Raw genomic sequence first — 22,705 nt, 5'->3', positions numbered from 1 at the left:
GGTAAACGTCTGTGAAAGGGTGTAGATGGTGGCCATAAAGTGCTTGATATATATATATATATATATATATATATATATATATATATATATATATATTAACCTAGTCAATACTTTTCGCACCATTCTGCATGATGATGTCATACAAAAGCTAAATGCTTTAATAATCAAAGCATATGTGATAATATGGATAGAAAACTGGCTGAAAGGCAAAGCCCACACAGTGCAGGTTCCAGGTTCCTCATCAGAAGGTATGAAAGTGACTACTGGTGTCCCTTAAGGCTCTGTGCTGGGAACATTACTTTTTCATATTTGTCTGCTTTCCAGGCAAAGACCCAAGACCTTTGTATAACAAAGTTAGCAACTAGGGGCTGTTGTTAAGTCACCCTGTAACATCAAAACCCTCCAGAATTAACCCTCTCTGCCTAGTAAACTCCTGGTGTACAAAACATGGTCTCAAATTAAATACCAAAAAGTACAGCATCATCACTTTTGGTGCCTTTCCCCTCATCATATTGTACAGACCCCATACCACTACAAAATGAAAAAGGAGTCAGACACCTAGGTACTTGGGTTGATTACTTCCTCTCTCTTGACCATGCTGTGATGACAATTGTCAGAAAATCCTTTTATTCAGCCAAACTAATTGCCAAAGTAATATTATCAAGTTCTAAAAGAGGTAATCACTTCTTTGTATTCGTTATTGGTCAAGCAAATTATTAAGCCAGGAATGTGGCAGTTAGTGCAGAGGATTAATGGTGTGAGTTGTTAATGTACAATTTCCTGTTTACAGAGTTTTATTCCCTCACCCTTCACTTGCCTAATGAGTGATTTGAGCAACTCACTTAATCAGATAATGCTTTGCGGTCTTGGGAATTTGGACTTGGCTCCTTAATGGTCTCCTAGACCTCATGACTATTAGCTAGCTTTGAACCAATGAATCTATGATGCCCCCTTTGAGATGGATCTTATTAAACATATCAAATAATTAGTGGTTCCCAACCAAAATGATCACAGGCCTAAAGTCTCATAACTATCAGGTCAGGCTTGAAACTTTGTTTATTCATTGTCTTATAAACTCTTGAGGAGAGATAAGAATTCTCTCTCTCTGAATTGCTTACCACACCATTAGATATCAGAATGTCCTGCACATTTTGTATCTCCACTAGCCCAGTATATCCACCAATTTTAGAACCAGAGACCTAAATTTAATCAACAGATAAATAAAACATGATGGAGGGACAAGTTTATAAACCAGCACTTCCCAAATCACTGGAATAAATTTCCCTTGCATGTTAGTGAGACATTGTATCATATTTTAAGCATAACATAGATAACTGTTTGGAAATACTTAAATTTGCTAGAGGATGGACTAGTATGACTCTCATGGAGAAATGAGGTTTGGCCTAAGAGGGTACTGAAAAGATGGGAATGGCCATAAGACTCAGGGGCCTTGGAATATCTATAAATTTCTACATCCATTCTAGGATACTCTTTATAGGTTCATAGGTGTTTACCAGGCTAATGACCACAAGGGCCTTTTTAAGCCGAGCCATGCATCCCAAATCTCTGACAAGTTCTGATACCCTTGATAAATGTAAGCATGGGCCTGGGAGATGAACCATTTACAGGTTACCTGTGTCTGTTAGAGACATAGGTGCCAAATCAAGGATGAATTTGCAGTGTCCCACCCAATTGTCCAAGTTGCACTTGAATTGGGTTAGGGAGGAACTCTGCTTCATATGGATAGGGAGCCAGTTTCATAGATGGTGTAGTTTCTGGGATACATACCTATCGCACCAGCAGGTTCTATTTATATCACAGGCAAGGTTTAAGTCTTTAGAATGGGTAGTTCTGGTACTATTTGTTTTGTGGATATGCAAGATGTTCATCAGACTGGAGTCTGACAATGCCCTGTAGGCCAGGCATTGATCTCTCCTCAAAAGCCTGTAGGAGACAGAATACAGGGATAGGCCTTGGGGTGGTCTTATCTCCAAGAATGCATATCACTTCCACCTTTCTCTCATCATGTATTTTTTTTGCTTGCAGATACAAAATTCCTTAATAAAAGTGACTATGCTTCCAGAATCTAAACCTTCCATTTCCTTCCCAGTCACTAATATTGTATATTTAGCTAACTTAGCAGTAGCACAGAGACAAGTTGATTCTATTATTCTAGCCGTTATGTTGTTACATTGCATCTGCATAGTTTCATTGTCAAAATGTTGCTTATAAATCATATTTAGAAAGACAAAACCCTTACATTTACATTGCTAGGGAGTTAGTTAAAAATCACGTTATTAAAAATGGCAGGAATAGTTAAATAATTTTTAGCAATGTTCCCCCTTTTTCACATATTAAAAATATAATTTCTCTTGCTGACATAATCTTTTATTGCTCTCAGGTATCTGTACCATTATGCATACAGATTTATGTTACTCAGTTCTAAGCAAGGCTTCATTACCTAACTAGCTTTAATAATATTTAAGATAGCATAACCAGCTTCTCAGTACTCTTATGCTTAATCTGAAATGCCCAATTATGTAAATTAAATGAGACTTCCCTCTTGATTTTTTTTATTGCTATTAAATGTCCAGCTACTAAACTTTATAGCTTATGTTTCAGGAGACCCAGTGGCCTTAGCAATTTTCTTTTTCAGTTTGGTATTTGCCGCGGTGGTGCAGCGATAGCATTGTTGCCTCACAGCAAGAGGTTCTCCCGTTCGATTCTCGGCTGGAGTGCATGGAGTACCTTCTGTGTGGAGTCTGCATGTCCTCCCCGTGGTTGTATGGGCATTCGAAAGACATGCGTAAATGGGCATGCCTTTGCTGAAGGTTGAACGTCGAGCTGGCACCTCGGCATTCGTGAAAATCTACTGCCAATCATTAGCGGACCGGAGTTCCGCTGTTGTGACCCCCTAACTGGGAAAAGCCAAAAGATTATTGAAAAATCTGTACCTTCCATATCAATGTAAGTTTTAAGCACCTTCCCTGTTAATTGGGAAACAAAATCTTGGCCTAGTTAGGCTTTACTGAATAACATACCTCCTGAAAGTAATAAAATATGCTTTAATAGCATCATCCTCACTGAGCATCCTCATTGGCATGGTGAGTTTTAGAATGAACCCCACAGAAGGGATTATGTATTCCTGTTATTACTGTTCTTTGAAGCTGACTGAATATGTATTGGTTGCCTTACTCTTTTCTTTGGGTCTATATTAGAACACCGAACTTTCAAAATTTCGAGTGTTCTAATATCGACCCATTTTCAACGAATGCTGAAAATATCAAAGAGACAGAAAACCAAATTTTTTCCTAGGGAAAGAATTTGGTTGTCCGTTTCTGTTGCTTCGGTATTTTCAGCGCTGTGGTGGAAAGTTACGGGTCGGGTTCAGGTAAGTGTACGATTGTGTGGGTGTGAGGGTTAGGGCGGGATAGGTGAGTTAGGGTTAGGGCACGGGTCAGGTAAGTGTGCGATTGTGTGGAAGTGAGGGTTAGGACGGGATAGGTGAGTTAGGGTTAGGGTGCGGTGAGGTGACTGTGCGATAGTGACAGACCTTAGGGTTAAGGTTTGGGTTAAGGTAAGTGGATAGTTAGTGGTGTATCTATAGTTTAGTGTAGGGTTAAGTGTAAGAGTTTAGGTGTATGTGTGTGGATTGCTGTTTGCTTGGTGTGCTTGTGTTGTGTGTATGTGTTTTGGAACAGCAAATTTTTTCCCTAGGAAAAAATTTGCTGTTCTGTATGTTCGATGTTTTAAATTTTCGATTAATAGGGTTCAATAGTAGAACACTCGAAATTTTGAAAGTTCGGTGTTCTAATATAGACCCTTTTCTTTAAAGTTTATTGTGGACTACATTGTCATGCTGTTCTGCACAATGTTTCTACAAACCTCTCTACTTAAATAAATCAAATGGTGACAGTTCACTCATATTAAAAAAAAGAAGTCTTCTCTTTTCTCAGGTGGGGAGATTAAGAAACAAATGCAGCTGCACTTGCAGGCTATCAGGCAGAGATGAAGTTACTTGGCTGATAAAATGACCAGAGTCTGCCTGCCTGAAAAATCAATAATTAAGTTAAAAAAAAACATACTGGAGACAGAGCTTCAAGGTCAGTGCATTTTATTTACAAAGAAGCATAAAGGCAAATCAAAAACAACTTTCAATTTGCAACAGGAAAAAAGTCTCTTAAACAAAAGCAAAGTTTTACAGTTCTGGTTTTACATCTACCTAAGATTCCAAGCAATCTCAGGTGAACTTCAGGTAATCTTCCAAATAGATCTACAGGCTACAGCTGTCTTAAACCATTGCTGCACATTCTCTTCCCACCAAATCTTTAGCTGGTAACTTTCACAAATCACTTCTCTTGACTGGTATAATACCTCTCCACTGAGAGCTAAATGTCTCTTCCAGTCAAATGTCTGGCTAGGAACCACTAAGAGTTCCTGCTCATCCATAATGCTCACTGAGACACAGATGTCTTTGTCATATTGTTCTAAGCTTTTTCTTTTAATTGCATTTCTTCAGGCTTTCCAGGTTAGTGTTTGCTTTTTGTTTGAACTATTGTATTGCCTGGTGTATATATCCAGCTCAGTAGCATGATAAACTTTATACCACATTATATCCTGTATTAATATCTATGCAGGCAGTACATTAAACAGCATTATAACACATTCAGTAGAATTTGCTCTAGAAGAAACTGCATTAAAAACAGCATTTATAGGAAGAAACAACACTTACAAATTCCCTTTAACTTTTATAATAACATGTATACATATATTATACATATGTGTGTGTGTGTGTGTGTGTGTGTGTGTGTGTGTGTGTGTGTGTGTGTGTGTGTGTGTGAGTGTGTGTGTGTGTGTGTGTGTATGTGTGCATTTTATAATCCAAGAATAAAGCAAGAATGTACTAGTATACAGCAGTTGTTATCATAGACCAGCCACTACTTCCTTCGCACTAGTAACTATGAGCAAAGGTTAACTGACAGACACCACTGTGTTCCCTTTAAAAAGCTTCTAGCACTGTTGGACAGAATTTTTTAATGTGCATGAAGTGTGGATATTGGGGTGTGCTAGACTTTGCAGAAACACCCATGCATGTATATATTATCTCTTTCACATCTAGAATGATTATAAATCACAGTAATATATAAGAGATGTGTGTGGGACATGTTCTTTGGGTGTACAGTCTGTATTTTTGTTCGGAATCAAATTAGAACATTTAGTACATATGCAGCAGCAGCATTCCCTTTATGCTGCTCTTTGCATCTTTATGTAAAAAGCTATGACCAGACTGAGACTGACATTGGTCATGTGATTAGTACTCTACCCTAGTTAACAAATTAAAAAAAAAATAAACAAATAGGTAATGCAATGATTAAAGGTCACACTATGCTGTCTATCACAGCTAACTAGAGTAATCATATACAACACACAGGCAGTTTGTCTATGCCTAATTCAGGGTAATACCTTAGATTCTGGGATAGTTCAAAAGAGTGAATCTAAACTCAGGTTAGGGAAAGGGTAGCTTGTGAGAAACAAGAAAACGTATAATGTAGTCAAGGGCAAAACATTCTTTCAGACAACAAGCCTTTTTTATTTTGCACAAAAATAAATATTATTGGAATTATAATTAAATACTATCAGAAGGGTAGAAGTTTTTCACCAGCACCAGTATTATATTGACATCTGTAATTTGTACTGGTCACAGAAGGTTGCATATCATTAATTTATGTTTTACACCTTATCCAGGGAGGCAGGCAAGATATTCTATTTGATATTTATCAGCGTCCAACTTCTTATCTGAATAGTTGTCCAATGGCTGCAATTCTGCTTAAGTAATAAATTATTTTTCAGGATGAAGAAATGAGTAATGCAGAATTGTAAAGATTGGACAGCTAAGTAAGAATGTGTGCCTCAGAGATGATGCACTCCACTTCCAGCTGTGTTTGACATTCAAATATATGTTTAGAGAAAATAAAAGGGACAGAAAAACCCAATAACAGTTTTTTATCTAAATATTCTTAGAGGACTTAAATTAGGGTCATCTGAATGAATTAAAAACCCAAAGAATGAAGGATGAGTAATAAATAAGTATTAAACATTCACATGATAGCTGAATAAAAAGCATCTATAAATGTAAATCTAACCTGAATATCTGTTGCAGGGTTAAGTATCTGCCTATGGAAACACGGCTGAATGGCTAGGACAAATATTAAGAAATTTAACTGATGACTTGGTAAATAAGGCTTTCAGATAAATCATTTATATTGTGTTTTATTTGCTATAACTGAACATTTATTTAGCCATTAAGTACTTTTTAGTATTCAGGTCTGGTCTCAGTATGATAATATAGCATTTTGTAAAAAATATACAACTTAGCAATCCAGCACTAGAAGACAAAATAGCAAATATTTCCACTGCAACCATATACTTCCCCTGCGTACTCAAGTACGCAGGGATGAAGGACAGCCATACAATAACAAAAACTATCATGCTAAAGGTGATGTACTTGGCCTCATTGAAGCTATTAGGTAATGCTCTTGCTAGGAAGGAGACTGTTAATGTTAGAAAAGCTAAGATACCTAAGTAACCAAGCATACAATACAGAAATATGTCTTGACCTTCATTGCACTCAAATATCATAACACTTAAATCGGTCTCTGTAGTGTATTCTGGGTAGGGGGTGTAAAGCAAAAGCCAAACAAAGCATATGATAACTTGGAAAAGTGAACAAAAAAATACAAAAGAGAAAGGAATCTTAGGTCCCATCCATTTCTTTAGCTTGCTGTTGGGGCGTGAAGCTTTAAAGGCGATGACTACTGTAATAGTTTTAGCCAATACAGCAGATACACTGATGGAAAATACAATCCCAAAAACAGTCTGACGTAACATGCATGTCACCTTTGTTGGACGGCCAATGAATATGAAAGAGCAGATGAAGCAGAGCATGATGGTAAGAAGGAGGAGATAGCTGAGTCCACGGTTGTTGGCCTTGACCACTGGCGTGTTAATATATTTTGTAAATATACAGATAATAACAACAGTAACACAACAGAAGAAGATGGCAATGGTGGCCAGAAGTGCTCCCAAAAATTCCTCATACTTAAGGAACTCGATGGATTTTGGAATACACCTCTCGTGATTTTCAGAGGGCCATTGGTCTTTTGGGCAATTAGAGCAGTCACTTGTATCTATGTAAGACAGAAAAAAAATTATTAAAAGGAGGTAATGCACAGTTTTCAAACTAATCTGCAATTTTAATCAGTTTATTATGTATACTTTGTAGCGATTCAGATTTTTCTGCAGCAGTAAGTGAATTAGCTATTTTTCATGTCAACAACAGCAACCAGCATTTCATCCTTTCGTTAGTGATATAAGGGATTTGACATCACATGAGATGGACAGTAATATTTTAAAGGGGAATGCATCACATAATATCATATAAAAGATCAAAATGTTTTATACATCATACCAACAGCTACTATGCTTTTCTTTCTATGTAATTATATGTATTTTATTTTTTGTTTGCTTTGTTTTAAAGCAATGATTTGCATTGCATTTCTGCTTGGGATTTGAAAAGTTGATATGCCCTGTGAAAGCCTGGTATATACGGTCCAACCTCGCTCACTTTGAGTAAGTCATCTTCAGGGTATAAAGTTACATTGATCAAAGACTGGCACATAAGAGGGATTCAGAAATGGAATGCATATACAAAGTGTCTCTCTTCTGAAAAACACAGCACTTCAAAGATCATGCATGAGGATGGATGGTGAAGATATATGTAAGGGAAAAGTCACAATATACAGCATCTACAGGATTCAAAAACAAAGTGCACAGTGAAATATATTCTGAAATGCTATAAATCTAGTTATTCAGACAGAAGCTTTTCTATAAAACTGGTGTAAGTGCTGTTATTTGCAGGAATAAAAATATAGAGAAAGTCGATTTGAACATGACAAATGAATCTTTCCACATGACTAGGATTCATGTTATCAAAAGCTTTGCAACAAAAACAGAAACCATAAACAAGGAAAAAATATAACTTGTATAGGAAAAGACTGTAGTGGGATGTTAACTCCATCATCATGCCGCTGTGTGGAAAGAAGAAATAACATGCAACATAAATCCAGTTTGTATCCACAACCCACTCAGCAGCACTTTGCTACAACCTAGGAAACTGAACTGTCTTCATATGACATCTAAACAGTTAGAATAGCCATTAAGAAGAAACAAAGAGCACAAAATATACACATAGACAAACTTAAAACCTTAACAGTACATTAAAGCTAAAAAAAACATTAAGAAGCAAAAACTTCGGGGAGGGCTTCTTGCCATGGTTATACACTGTCTGTAGATTATTGTTCAGATGATATACTCATTAAAAGTGTAATTGAGGAGAAGCTAGAATTAAGCAGGGAATGTAGTCCTCTTTCTTCTGGCCTCTTTATTTTAGCTATTGAAAGGTTTCCTGGAAAAAAAAAAAATATATATATATATATATATATATATATATATATATATAGTCTGGATTGAAAACCTGGAGAGGAAGGACAAATGGAAATCCATTCTTTGGATATTTTCATGTGAATGTTAATCTTGGACAATGTAGAGAACTCTTCAATCTATATTAGACATTTTTCAGGAGTTCAAAAAAAAGCATCTGAACTAATGTATAATCATACTATGACAATGTCTGTGCATACGGCAGGAGGTGGACTACCCAAAATAGTCTAGGACTGGGTGTCAGTACCATGTTCCAGCAACTATCAATAGGCATTTGATAGAAGGCAGGACTGAAGTTTAAAATGTCTTGGTGAAGGGGAATGACAAGATGTGCTTATTACTAACTACAGCAAATGTGCTTATAGTTTTTATTTCACTTTTATGTTACATCTCTTAAAGTGTGTCCCAGTTGCAGAAAATGATTTAGTGCTCATGAACATTCAAAGGGATACAGAAGCCAATGTCTGAGGAAGATATGGTTGCCAAGCTTCCTAGGCTGGGTTCCTCAGTAGTACACATCTGGGAGGATGGAGAACTTTCTAATGTATTCAGTAGTCTTTGATTCTCAGCAATAGTTCCAAACACAGGAAAGGGGTAAGAATCAGAAAAAATTATTATTTCAGAACTGAAATATGAGCAAGAAGTGTGGAGAAAAAGAATAGGAATTTGTCAGAACGATAGACTATATAACAGAAGGACGAAAATCATGTCAAATATTAGGAGTTGTAACACCCAGCAGGATAGAAGCACATTCATCAAACTAAACAAGCAACTTAGAGAACAAATAAAGTCTACCAAAGCAACATTTGAGGAACATTGGCCTCCCAGGCCAAGGACAAGCACAAGGCATTCTTTAGCTATGTCCGCAACCGCAATGGCAATACACAATTGTGTGCAGAGCTCATTGTTACAGGAGCCAGAAAATAAAGCAAACCTGCTGGCAGACAAGTTTGTCTCTAACTTTACCCCTCTTAGGAAATACCATTGAATATAACTCTCCCTACTATGACTAGGCTACAGGACTTCAATGCTCTCTCTAAGGCCAAGGTTCATGTTAGGCAGAGCTCCTCACTGACTCTCTTCAAGAGAAATCTTGATGAGTGGATGGGAGATTGTAAGTTTACCCCAGGGGTCACATCTGTGTCACTACTGGACAGGGGCACAGTAAACTAATTCTATTATATAAGGGGACCTTCACTGTGTCACTACTAGACAGAGGCACAGTATTCTAAATCTATTCTGTGCATTTTTGTACCATTTCATGGGGTGGCGAAAGCCACATCACTATGGCTAGGCTTACAAATGCCCCAGGGCAGATAGCCTAGTACTAAACTATGAAACTCTAGAACTATAAGAACACTGCATTGATGGGCTCAGACAATACCTCAGAATACCTTCTAAATAGCACCAAACATGACCTATCAGGCCCTCTGGAATTGCTATTTAACTTTAGTCTCTAGACAGACTTCATGCCTCATGAATGGAGAAAAGCAACATTCATCCCTCTCCACAAAGGTGTGCCATCTACAGACCCAGCATCCTATAGACCCATGTCTCACTTGTCTTGTATGCAAGGCCATGGAAAGAATTATCATGGAAATGATCAATAATGACATAAGAAACCTCCAAATATGTTACCCAACCCAATCTGATTTCATCAAAGGCAGGTCATGACTACTCATCCTGATGGACTTCTTTGAGAAAGTCACCAAAGCAATGGATGAGAGCAGAATGGTTCATATTGCTTACCTTGACACGTTCAAGGCATTTGACACCAAACTCTACTTGGGCATTGTTGATAAACTCAGGAGGTTAAGTATAAACTCTTATTTCACATGGTGGATAGCTAGCTGGCTCATACTTAGGATCCAGGAAGTTAGACTTAGGGAGTCTACCTCTAAAAAGAGGCCAGTCACAAGTGGAGTCCATCAGGGAGCAGTCCTGAGACCTCTGCTTTTTTGCATTAACTATTCTGATTTCCAGGCCAATGTCAAGGGTCTCTTACTGACTAAATTGGCAGATGATTGCAAATTAGGAGCAGTAGTCATTGAATCCCCCACTAGCACTAATGTTCTCCATGAAGGTCTGACACAGAAAAATAACTTGTGTCAGAGCCATGGACTAAAACTAAATGCCAAGAACTGAATTACAGTATCCATTGGGAAGTCTTTCACCCCTGGAAACTACCATATTGATAACACAATCCTAGGTGTCAACCCAGTAGTCAGGGACTAGGAAATACACACAGACAGTAATCTAGCCTTTGACCATCATACATAATTCTATATTGTGCAACCTATAAACAAAGGTATGGCATCCACATTAAAGGAGGTCATTTTCCATTGTACTCAGTATTCGTCAGACCTGTCACTGAGTACAATGCCCCCTTTGGCATGTACCTAACCAGGCACATCTAACAGTTGGAACATCCACCAAGGTTCCTCACTAAAAGAGTACAGTAACGTGTCCTATGCAGACTACATCCTACAGGCTGTTGAGCAGAGATCTATGCCTTCCATGCAAGGCATTGTCAGACCCCACTCTGAGGGACCTCCTCCATATCCACAAAACAAACAGTACCAGAATTACCTGTTCTAAAGACTTAAACCTTGCCTGTGATATAAACAGGAACTACTGGATAGACAGGTATGTATCCCAGCGTCTACCCTGTCTACCCTGTCTCTGGAACAGGCTCCCCATCCATGTGAAGCAGACAGAGTTCCTCTCTAACCCAAATCAAGTGTAACTTGGACAGTTGGTTGAGGAACAAGAAGTTCATCCCTGATTTGGCACCTATGCCTCTAATGGACACAAGCAACCTGTAAATAGTTTATCTCCAGGCCCCTGCTTGCAAATGTTTCATCTCCCAAGCCTCTGTGCCTACACTTAAGAAGGGTACCAAACTTGCAAGAGATTTGGGAAGTAAGGCTAGGCTTAATAAGGCCCTTGTGGTCATTTGCCTACTATACACCTATGAACCTATGAACTGACTGGAGGATTGGTCTTCTGACAAAGGGAATATTCAGTTGGAAGACAAACTGAGGTCAGATATAAGGTACCATCCACAACTATTACTAACCTGGAGCAGACAACATATATAGTTTTGGGAGGAGGCAGAGTTCACATAAAGGGTGCAGATGTATTACTTTTCCTGAAAACAGGAAGGTATAATACAAAAAATAAATTAGACACCACAAGAAATCCCAGGGGAGAAGGACATATTTACTATACCTGATAAATTTAAATAATTATGAGAACCTGAAATGTATGCAATATGAGAAGAATGTTTCAGCTGCATATGGGTGGTCTGGAAAAACTGCAGAAGTATTAAAACAGTAAGAGGCGGCAGCAGCAGTAATTATAATGATTTGTTAAAGAAGAGGAAAAGGCTAGTATGTTCAAACTTCTAGAAGATAGGTGAACAAGGAGGAAAACGTGGTTAAATCGTACATCTGAAGTTTAAGAAAATTTGTTCATAGTTCATAGTTTAGTACGAAGCTAATTTCCCTTGCAAGTCATTTTTAAGCCTAGCCAATTGTCCCTTGTGAGACTCAAACCCTGCACCTTGTGTTTGTATGGCAAACACCTTAGCCATTAAGCCACCCTCCCAACCCCCTCAAGGAATAGCAGGATAAGAAGTCGGTCCCATCTGAGGTAATAGGAATATTGCACAAGTGTTAGCTTACACATTACTCTTTCTGTGCATGGTAGAAAGTCTAACTCCTAGCCAGCTGTCTGTCTTGCTATAGGACCCAGAAGATTGGGCTAGGGAACATTACCTCCACAAAAAGGCTGGTCACTAGTGGAGTTCCTCAGGGCAAAGTGGTGGATATGCTCCTTTTTGGCATCTACATCTCAGAAGTCATGGCCAGTTTCAAGGTCCTCTGGCTGACCAACATTGAAGATGATTGCAAAGTATGAGTAGTCATAGAATCCCACAAGACACTAACATCCTACAGGAAGGACTAACACAGAGATAAAATAACTGGTGCCAAAGCAACAGCTTAAATCTCAGTGCCAAGAAATGTGTAATACTACCCTATGGGAAGTCAGCCACCCTATTAAATTACCTCATAGCTACACTCCTAAGTGTAGAACCAGTAGTCAGGAATTTGAGCTGTATGTAGATAGTGACCTGGATTTTGATCAACATGTGTCTAAGATAGTATGAAAATCAGGGTCTATTTTATTTACGCCAAAGAGTATAACCGCAAATATATATGGATGGAACCATATGCATCGAAAGTGCAAGCCATCGAAAACTGTAAACAGAAATCTCTGTAGGTGGAGATTTCTGTTTACTTCAATGTAGTGTGATCTCGGAGTTGGTGTATTTAAGTAGCGGGGGGTGTGGGGGGTGCAGAGAGGCTTGCCCCCTGCCTACATCTTTTTTTTTTCTGTGTATTTTTTTTCTTTATTAACTTTCAAACATTTAAGAGTTCAATGCATATGTGTCGATCTTTATGCATTCGAACTTTTGAACATTCAAGTTAATAAAGTAGACCCTGGAAATCATTATATGTTGCTCAGCTTATAAGCAAGAGCATTGCATCTGGGTCTAAAGAAGTCATCATTCCACTGTACTCATCCCTCCTCAGGCCCATCGCTGAGTACAACACCCCTTGGGTATATACCCGACCAGCTCATGGATCTACTGGAACGTCCACAGAGGTTCCTCACAAAAGAATGCAGTATGTAAACAGCAAGTCCTATGCAGATCACCTCAAACACCTATCTCTATAATCAGTTTCCTATAACTGTTGAGAGGCGATCCATGTTTGGCATACAAGGCAGCCTTGGATCCCACTCTGATAGATGTTTTTGCATATTTGCAAAATTAATAGCATCATACTTACTCTATCTAGGAGGTTTAAACTTTGTTTGCAACATAAATAGGACATATTAGAGAGATGGGTAAGTGTCTCAGAAAATCCTTTTCTCTGGAACAGGTTTTCCATCCATGTGAAGCAGAGCTCTTCTGTAACCTTATTTAAAAGAAAGCTGGACCAGTGGACAGGAAATCAGAAATACAAACCGGCACTAGCACCTATGTCTCCAATGGACAGAGTCAGCATGTAAATCTTGCCCTAGCTTACATATAACCCTTAAAATAACATCTAAGGCACATAAACGTGTTGAATACATTTGTGAAACTTGACTAGATTTACAAAAGCCAAGTACATAAACTTGTGGGATACATGTGGAATACTTGTCTAGGTTTATAAAGGCCCCTAGAACCTATGATGTTGGCACTGTGGAGAAGAAAGAGAAAATTACATTTATATGCTTTGATACTGCCGTGGGGGGTGGGGGGGATGACAGATAGAAAACTCTCTACAATGTCTTGAAACACTTTTCTGTAAGAAGAGACTGTTTTTGGAATCTTCCCTTAGGGTTGAGGGGTAATCAAAAACAAGGTTTGAATAGATAACTAGTTAAATACTAAAAAGTATAACATATCCTCTCATCTGTACCTCTATCACATCTCGTGTGAAAGTAACAGATGAAGATAGAAGAATAGGTGCATAGTATGAAACTGAACATTCAGATTTTACTACACAGAGAAAATAAATATGCATTAGAAGGGAAGCGGGAAATGCCAGCAAAGGACTGGCAGCAGGTTTTGCAGTTTTACATTAATATGTGAATCATATCAGTCTTTTACTTGTATACTTACTGACTTCTCATTAAACCATGAAAATGCATAGCATTTAGAGATGTTATTTCTCGGATGATCAATGGCGAAAAAACATAATAAAAACTTTTCTTATTAAACACACACATGAACACACATATATATAAATATATATGGCTACAGATGATTTGGTTGTAGTATTCATTCATTATGTACCACAATTTGAAGTCAGTTTCATCAGTAGTTGCAATGGTGGAATTATATTGCAGTCGAACTGCAATAGTTCAACTGTAATATAATTGTTCTAGAGTTATCCTCTTTCTTTATGGTTGTGCTACCACAGAGTTAGTATATTTAATTTCTGGGGGTGTGGGGGCAGAGCCCACATTGTTAGAGGGTGTAGAGAGCAATGTCCCCCATCTAAAAGGAAAGTTTCTGGTTCTTTAGGCGATCAGCATTGAAACATATTTGTTTCATTTGCGATCATCTTATTTAGTTGTTTTTGTGTTTCAATGAAAGACATCACTGATGAAGTTTCACAAAGTATTTCATGTCGATGAAAGTTCATCACAGATGTAAAGGAATATAACCAGCCACAGTGGTGGGGTGGCCATGGTGGTACAGTGTTTACCATTGGCGCCTCACAGCAAGAAGTTCTCTGGTTCGATTCTCAGATGATGTTCCTTCTTTGTGGAGACTGCATGATCTCCCTGCTGTCACTTGGGTTTTCTCTGGGTGCTCCAGTTTCCTCCCATATTCCAAAGACATGCAGTATGTGGATTGGACACTCTACATTGGCCACGGGTGAGAGTGCATGTGCAAGTGAGTGGTACGAATGAATTACCGTGGCAAGGCTAGCCACCTAGTGGTGTAAACTTTGGCTTGAGATGATTGTCATTGTGGAAGTGACACCCCTACCCCATCTGGATACTGGCTAAGGCTCTTGCTGCCTATATAGTGCCTTTTTTAGGTAATGTTCAAATAACAAATTCACCACCGTAACGGGAACAGGCAAGCAAAAACTCAGGGTAATGCTACTCAATGCTAGAAGTTTAAATCTCAAAATTCACTCACTCGAGGCACTCCGTAAAATGGGGAACATCGATATCTGTGCAGTGACTGAGACCTGGTTCAAGGCTCCAGAGAGCACCCCTGCACTACCAGGCTATAACACATACTACACATTTCGGCCATGTAACCTGGACCGAAACACCAAAGGAAGAGGTGTGTCCATATTCATTAAAGATATCCACACCTCCAGGCTAGTTGCTCAGCATAATGCATCCGAGGTTATCCAGGTGCAACTAACACTGGGCAAAACTGCAATCCTAATTGTAGCTTGCTACAGATCCCCCACCATGCCCCAGTATTCCCACTCCTCTTTTCTTGATGTACTGGAAAATATTAGGGTTTAACCAAACACCCTAATAATGGGCAACTTCAACTACCCCACCATTAACTCGGAAAACTACTCGTGTACCAACTCCTTAGCTCAACGCTTTCTGGAATTCATAAACTCCAATGCCCTGGATCAACTTATCCACACCCCCACCAGGGGCAACAATATCCTAGACTTAGTCATTACCAACATGAGTAATGGGTGTTCCACACCTGAAGTCAACTCCTCGTTGGTCCGATCTGACTATAAGCTAATCACCCTTGATATCCACATCCCGACCCCACCACCCATTATGGAAACCACGGTAAAAAATTTCTCCAAAGCCAACTTCATGCTTCTTAAGACAGAAGTGGTGAACTTCATGACACCCATGCAGATGGACAATACAGTTACAACTGCTGAATCCTACACAAATGCACTCTATAACCACTTACATGAGTGCATGGATCGTGCTATCCCAAACAGAGCCAAGACACTATCCTCCAAAAAAAGGAAGCCAGTCTGGTGGTCCCCTGCCATAAACAAATTGTACAAGAGAAGGAAGAAACTGTTGCAAAAGAGAGTAAAATCCCATGAGTGTAGGAGCTTCCTGGTCAGCCTCAATAAGAAGCTGAGATCCCTTATAAGATCCTCCAAAGCTAGCTACGAAAACAAAATTACCACTAATTCTAAGGACAACCACAAAGCATTCTATAGCTATTTCAAGAATCTCGATGGCAACACCCAGATCTGCTTTGAGTTACAGCACAAAGGCACGAAAATTACAGAACCAACTGATATTGACAACATCCTAGCAGATAGGTTCAGTGCTAACTTTACCCCCCCTCACCCCCCTAAAGGGCCCATATCTATACAGGAAAAATGCAGAGTCCCTGTAATCACAACTATGCAGGTAAAAGCTGCACTCTCTAAAGCCAAAAACACAGCATCCATGGGACCGGACAACATCCAAGCCTGTGTTTTACACGAACTTCAGAATGAACTGGCTCCCCACTTAAGCACCATGTTCAATAATAGCCTCACATCAGGCTTTGTGCCCGCTGAATGGTGCACAGCAACAGTTATCCCACTTCACAAAGGGGGAGCCACCACTGATCCTGGGAACTATTTATTTATTAGCCTGATGAGCCTGGTCTGCAAGGCCATGGAATGTATCATCATGGAACTCATAAACAAAGACATTGGTAACCTCCAAACTCTGGATCCCACCCAGTTCGGGTTTGTGAAAGGCAGATCATGCCTCTTGAATCTGATCGACTCCTTTGAGGCAGTCACTAAAGCCATAGATGAGGGTAAGGTGGTTCACACAGTCTATCTTGACCTCGCCAAGGCTTTCAACACCATCCCCATTCTGGAATTATAGCTGAACTCACTAAACTAGGTATAAATCCCTAGCTCACAAGATGGGTTGCTAGCTGGCTCACTGACAGAACTCACACTGTAAAAGTTGCAGACTCCAAATCTGACCTCAAAGCAGTGACAAGTGGCATACCACAGGGTTTCGCCCTGGGACCTCTCCTGTTTGGTATCTACTTCTCTATATATATGTGTATGTATATATATATATATATATATATATATATATATATATATATATATATATCTATAGATATATGTATATATATATATATATATATATATATATATATATATCTACGTATATGGGTCTACTTCAGAACTTCAGAAGAATGAAATCCCACTTACCCAAATCACTAAATGTCGAGACGACTTTGTCAAAACCACAAATAAATGAAGACTCGGAAGACAGGAAAGTTACCGTGGGAAATGAACCACTTGGCTACCATACTGAACGTTGCCCCTTTCCACACTATAGTGTGAGCTTGGAGTTGGTATATATAGTTGGGGGGTTGCCCCCATGTGGATGGGTTTAATTTGCTTTGATTTGATGTTTTTATGGTGCCATACATGTAGTTACTAGTTTCTAGTCAGTGATCTGAGGGTTCATTTATTTGTGGTTTCAGCGAAGTTGTCTCAACGTTTAGTGATTCGGGTAAGATTTTGTTCTTCTGAAGTAGACCCATATATATTTATGTGTATACATATATGATATATATATATATATATATATATATATATATATATACATATACATATGTATATAAATATATATATATATATATATATATATATATAGGTCTACTGTGTAAGTTCGAAAATACACTTCTTCAAACTCACACAGTAGACCCTGGGTTATGCGAAAGTGCACTTAATCGAAAGTGCACTTTCGCGAAACTCGCTTCAGCGAACAGGCTACTACTGATGTTTAGTGCAGTAGTTATGGACCTTAGTGTTAGGGAGCGGGTCATGGTAAGGGAATAGCTAGTAGGGCGAAACCCCTTACCATGACCAGCTCCATAAACCTAAGGTCCGTGACTACGGCACCACAGTGGAGGATAGCCTGTCCTCCACTGTGATGTGGTAGCCACGGACCTTAGGGCTATCCCCTTACCATGACCCGTGTCCTAACCCTAAGGTCCGTAACTACCACACCACAGTGGAGGACATAGCACGTTTTCCTGCTGTCATCCACTGTGGTGCGATCCGTTCATAGAAGTTGAGTTCTCAAAAGTGCACTTTCGAATAAGTGCACTTTCGCATAACTGAGCGGTCTACTGCTCTTTTTTGAATACGTGATATTTGATGAAAAGCAGTAGACCCATATATATATATATATATATATATATATAGAGAGAGAGAGAGAGAGAGAGAAAGAGTTGCACTGACTATACTTAAAAAACACAAATGTTGACAGTCAAAATATCAACAATAAAAGGTCAATAATGTGAATGTCGATACTCTGTTATGCATGCACTGAGCACTAGCCTCAGTGTATGCAAAACTTCAAAAAAGTTCAAAGCATTGTTTTTGCAGCTCCTCTATACCCCCTGATAATTATATATACTAACTCTGAGATGGTACAATATTGATGAAAGGGCATGTTTCCTAAGCCCATGAATTCTGCAGTCTCACATAGATTCATAAGTTCATAGGTAGGTACTAGGCTATTGGCCCTAGGGCCTAGATAAGCCTAGCCACAGAAGTGATCCCCAGGGTGAATTTCCTATTTCCCAACCTGTCATCAAGATTTTTCTTGAAGAGTGCTAATGAGGAGCTTTGTTTGATATAGATAGGTAGTTTGTTCCAGAGTATGGGAAGTCTCTGGGACAGGAATCTATCCCTACAGCACGTTCTGTTTATTGTGCTGACAAGGTTTAGGTCCCTAGAGCGTGTAACTTGGAGGGATTGGGATTTCTTTTAGTGGAGCATGTCCAGCAGCTCTGGGTTTGACATAGCTTTGTATGTTAGGCAGAGATCACCTCTGAGTAGGTGATATGCGACAGAGTAAAGCTGGAGTTTTTTGTGGCCAGTAATCCTCTTTGTGAGGAATTTATGAGGCCTTTCCAGTTGTTGTAGATGTCTTGTGAGGTACATACCAAAAGGGGCATTGTACTCTATAACGGGTCTAATGAGTGATGAGTAGAGGGGAACAATTACCTCTTTTTTCCTGGATGAGAAACCTTTTGTGATGAGGTGTGCCACATAGAAGGATTTCCTGACTACTGTGGTAATGTGATTATCAAAGGAGAGACTACAGTCCACTTGTGCCCCAAGGTCTCTTATCACACTTTCGGTGTAAAGTAGACTACTGCCTATGTGGTAGTTCATGGGTACAGAATTTTTACCAAAAGGGATGACAATGCGCTTTTTGGCATTGAGCTTGAGGCCATGGCTTTAACACCAGGCATCTGTCTCAGTGAGGCCCTTTTGTAGGATGTCCACATCGTTAGGAGTTTTGATTATGGCTCCTAGTTTGGAGTCATCTGTGAACATCATTAGTCAAAGACCTTTTGTGTTTGCCTGTACTTCAGAGAAGTAGATACCAAACAGGAGAGGACCCAGGTCTGAACCCTGCGTACTCCACTTGTCACTGGTCTGAAGTCAGATTTGGAGTCTGCTACTTTCACAGTGTGGGTTATGTCAGTGAGCCAGTTGGCAACCCATCTTGTGACATAGGGATTTATACCTAGTTTAGTGAGTTTATCTATAATTCCAGAGTGGGGGATGGTGTTGAAAGCCTTTGTGAGATCTAGATAGGCTGTGTGAACCACCTTACCCTCATCTACAGCTTTGGTGACTGCTTCAAAGAAGTCTATTAGGTTTAGGAGACATGATCTGTCTTTTACAAACCCGAACTGGGTGGAGTTCGGAGTTTGGAGATTACCAATGTCTTTGTTTATAAATTACATGATGATACATTCCATGGCCTTGCAGGCCAGGCTCGTCAGGCTAATGGGTCGGTAGTTCCCGGGGTCCGTGGTGGATCCCCCTTTGTGGAGTGGGATAACCGTTGCTGTGTGCCATTCAGTGGGTACAAAGCCTGAGGTGAAGCTATGAATAAACATGGTACTTAGGTGGGGTGCCAGTTCATTCTGTAGTTCATGTAGAAAGCAGCCTGGGATATTGTCAAGTCCTATGGATGCTGTGTTCTTGGCTTTTGAGAGTGTGGTTTTTACCTGTGCAGCCATGATTACAGGAACTTTGCATTCTTCCGGTATAGAGATGGGCCCTTTAGGGGGTGTGAGGGGGGTAAAGTTAGCACTGAACCTGTCTGCCAGGATATTGGCAATATCAGTTGGTTCTGTATATTTAGTGCCATTGTGCTGTAACTCAGAGCAGATCTGAGGGTTGCCATTGAGATTCTTGACATAGCTATACAATGCTTTGTGGTTGTCTTTAAAAACAGTGGCAATTTTGTTTTTGTAACTAGCTTTGGGAGGATTTTATGAGGGATCTCAGCTTCTTACTGAGGCTGACCAGGGAGTTCCTCCAATCATGGGATTTTACTCTTTTTTGCAACAGTTTCTTTCTTCTGTTGTAGAGTTTGTTTATGGTAGGGGACCACCAGATTGGCTTCCTTTTTTTGGAGGATAGCATCTTGGTTCTGTTAGGGATAGCATGATCCATGCACGCATGTAAGTGCTTATAATGGGCATTTGTGTAGGATTCTGCAGTTGTACCTCTATTGTCCGTCTGCATGAGTGTCGTGAAGATTGCCACTTCTGTCTTAAGAAGCATGAAGTTGGCTTTGGAGACATTTTTTACGGTGGTTTCCCTAATGGGGGGTGGAGACAGGATGTGGATGTCTAGGGTGATTAGCTTGTGGCTGGATCTGACCAATGAGGAATTGACCTCTGGTGTGGAACACCAGTCGCTCATGTTGTTAATGACCAGGTCTAAGATACTGCTGCCCTGGTGGGGGTGTGGATAAGTTGATCCAAGGCATTGGAATTTATGAAGTCCAGAAATTGTTGAGCAAAAGAGTACATGTGTAGTTTTCCCTGTTAATGGTATGGTAGTTGAAATCACCCATTATTAGGGTGTTAGGTTGTATTGTAATATTTTCCAGTGTATCAAGAAAGGAGGAGTGGGAATCCTGGGGCATGGTGGGGGATCTTTAGCAAGCTACAATTTGGATTGCGGTCTTGCCCAAAGTTAGTTGCACTGGGATAATCTCGGATGCATTATGCTGAGCATCTAGCCTGGGGGTGTGGATATCCTTAATGAATATGGACACTCCTCTGCCTTTAGTGTTTTGGTCCAAGTTAGGTTGCCAAAAGGTGTGGTGTGAATTATGGCCTGGTAATGCAGGGGTACTCTCTAGAGCCTTGAACCAGGTCTCTGTCACTGCACAGATGTTGATGTTCTCCATTTTAAGGAGTGCCTCAAGTGAGTGCATTTTGAGGTTTAGACTTCTAGCATTGAGTAGCATTACCCTCAGATTTTGCTTGCTTGTACCTGTTACGGTGGTGAATTTGTCATCTGAACCTTGCCTAAAAAAAGCTCTATGGGGTGGCAAGAGCCTTAGCCAGTATCCAGAATCCCAAGGGCAACAGGTACAGGCAATCTCTGTCAAAGCATCATGGTCTGTCGATCATGCCATCCCAGGCAGACAGATACTGGATCCCCTTAGAATGACACCAGAAGCTTAGCCAATTGTTGAAGTCTTTCATTTGTCCTTGTACTGTGGTATCATTCTGGGTGATGGCAGGATGCTAGGGTCATACTTGCCTGGGCTACAAGATCGGAGAGCTCCTCCATGTCTCTTTTCATGTAGTCCAAGGAGGTACATCTCAGGTAATTCACACCAACATGGACAATGACAGAGTCATATTTGTACTTGTGGAGTGACCTGAATGCGTGCATTATGTGGCGGATCCTGGCACGTGACAGGCAGCTGACAGTAAATTTCTCCTTGTTTATCCTGGTGAGTGGAACATCACTGTACCTCTCTATAGAGTCACCTATGGCTAGAGTGTTGGGTATTTTGTTATGCCTTATTGGCTGTGGTTGGGTGACACACTGAGTTTGTGGGCTATGTGTCATTTGGGTTGTGTTGGGGGGTGGAGGGTGCTTGCGTTTCTGCTTTGGAGGTCTCTGTTGCTTGGGCAGATTTTTATTGAGAGCCTCCGTGAATGTAGGTGTGTGTTTTGTGTTTCTGTGTATATGTTTTGGTGGTGTAGGTTTTGAGGGACTAAGTGATGAGTGCGGCGTGGTGCAGATGTTTACCCTCTCCTCTTGACACTCTAGTCCAGACTTGGGTGAAGAGGGCTTTGCTTCCAGTTTGGCTATATAAGTGCATCTCTCACAAGTTGTAGTGTTGGGTGGTAGGAGGAGAGGGTTGTCTGTGTACATGAGCCAATTGCTGCATTGCCCAAGATGCCCAGATTCATAAGGTAGACAGGAGAAAACACCAGGAGCTGACCCATAGACATGCCTGGATAGGTGCTTATTTATTAAGTACTAAAAACTGTTTTCCTCTAGACAATTGAGGAAAGTTGAGTGCTCTAGTAATTTGCAGCTTATTTAGTGCTTAAAATGAGTTCTGAACAAGTGCTGAGCTCAAAGAAACAGATTTGAGTGCTAAAAGTAAAAAACTGGCTAGTTCTAAGGGAAAATTTGAACAGCAGACTTTATGGCGCTGGGAATATTTTAACCCTAGCTATGCGATGCATAAAGTGTATTTGTTTTTTTAATATAACAGTAGCAAATGAGCAAACTGATTTAAACAAATTAAACAATTAACCAATAAAAAGCTAAAAACTGAGCCCCGTTCCAGCAGTCTTCGATCAGACAAGTTCTAACTGCACACT

At 39.9% G+C, this 22,705-nt stretch overlaps 1 protein-coding gene across 1 annotated transcript in view; it reads right to left on the bottom strand.

Moving 5' to 3' along the window:
* Positions 1 to 6,291: 6,291 nt before the first annotated feature.
* LOC122788692 (extracellular calcium-sensing receptor-like) overlaps positions 6,292 to 22,705 on the bottom strand; it is a 78,402-nt gene continuing 61,988 nt past the window's right edge. Inside the window, exon 5 of the mRNA XM_044055587.1 lies at positions 6,292 to 7,187. Coding sequence (XP_043911522.1) covers positions 6,292 to 7,187 — 896 coding nt within the window. The remainder of the gene's footprint in view (positions 7,188 to 22,705) is intronic.

This window comes from Protopterus annectens, chromosome 14.part0 (genome assembly GCF_019279795.1).
Source record: "Protopterus annectens isolate FY-2018-M chromosome 14.part0, PAN1.0, whole genome shotgun sequence".
NCBI lineage: Eukaryota > Metazoa > Chordata > Ceratodontiformes > Protopteridae > Protopterus > Protopterus annectens.
The sequence above is the reverse complement of the archived record's forward strand: the minus strand, read 5'-3'. Positions and strand labels throughout refer to the sequence as shown.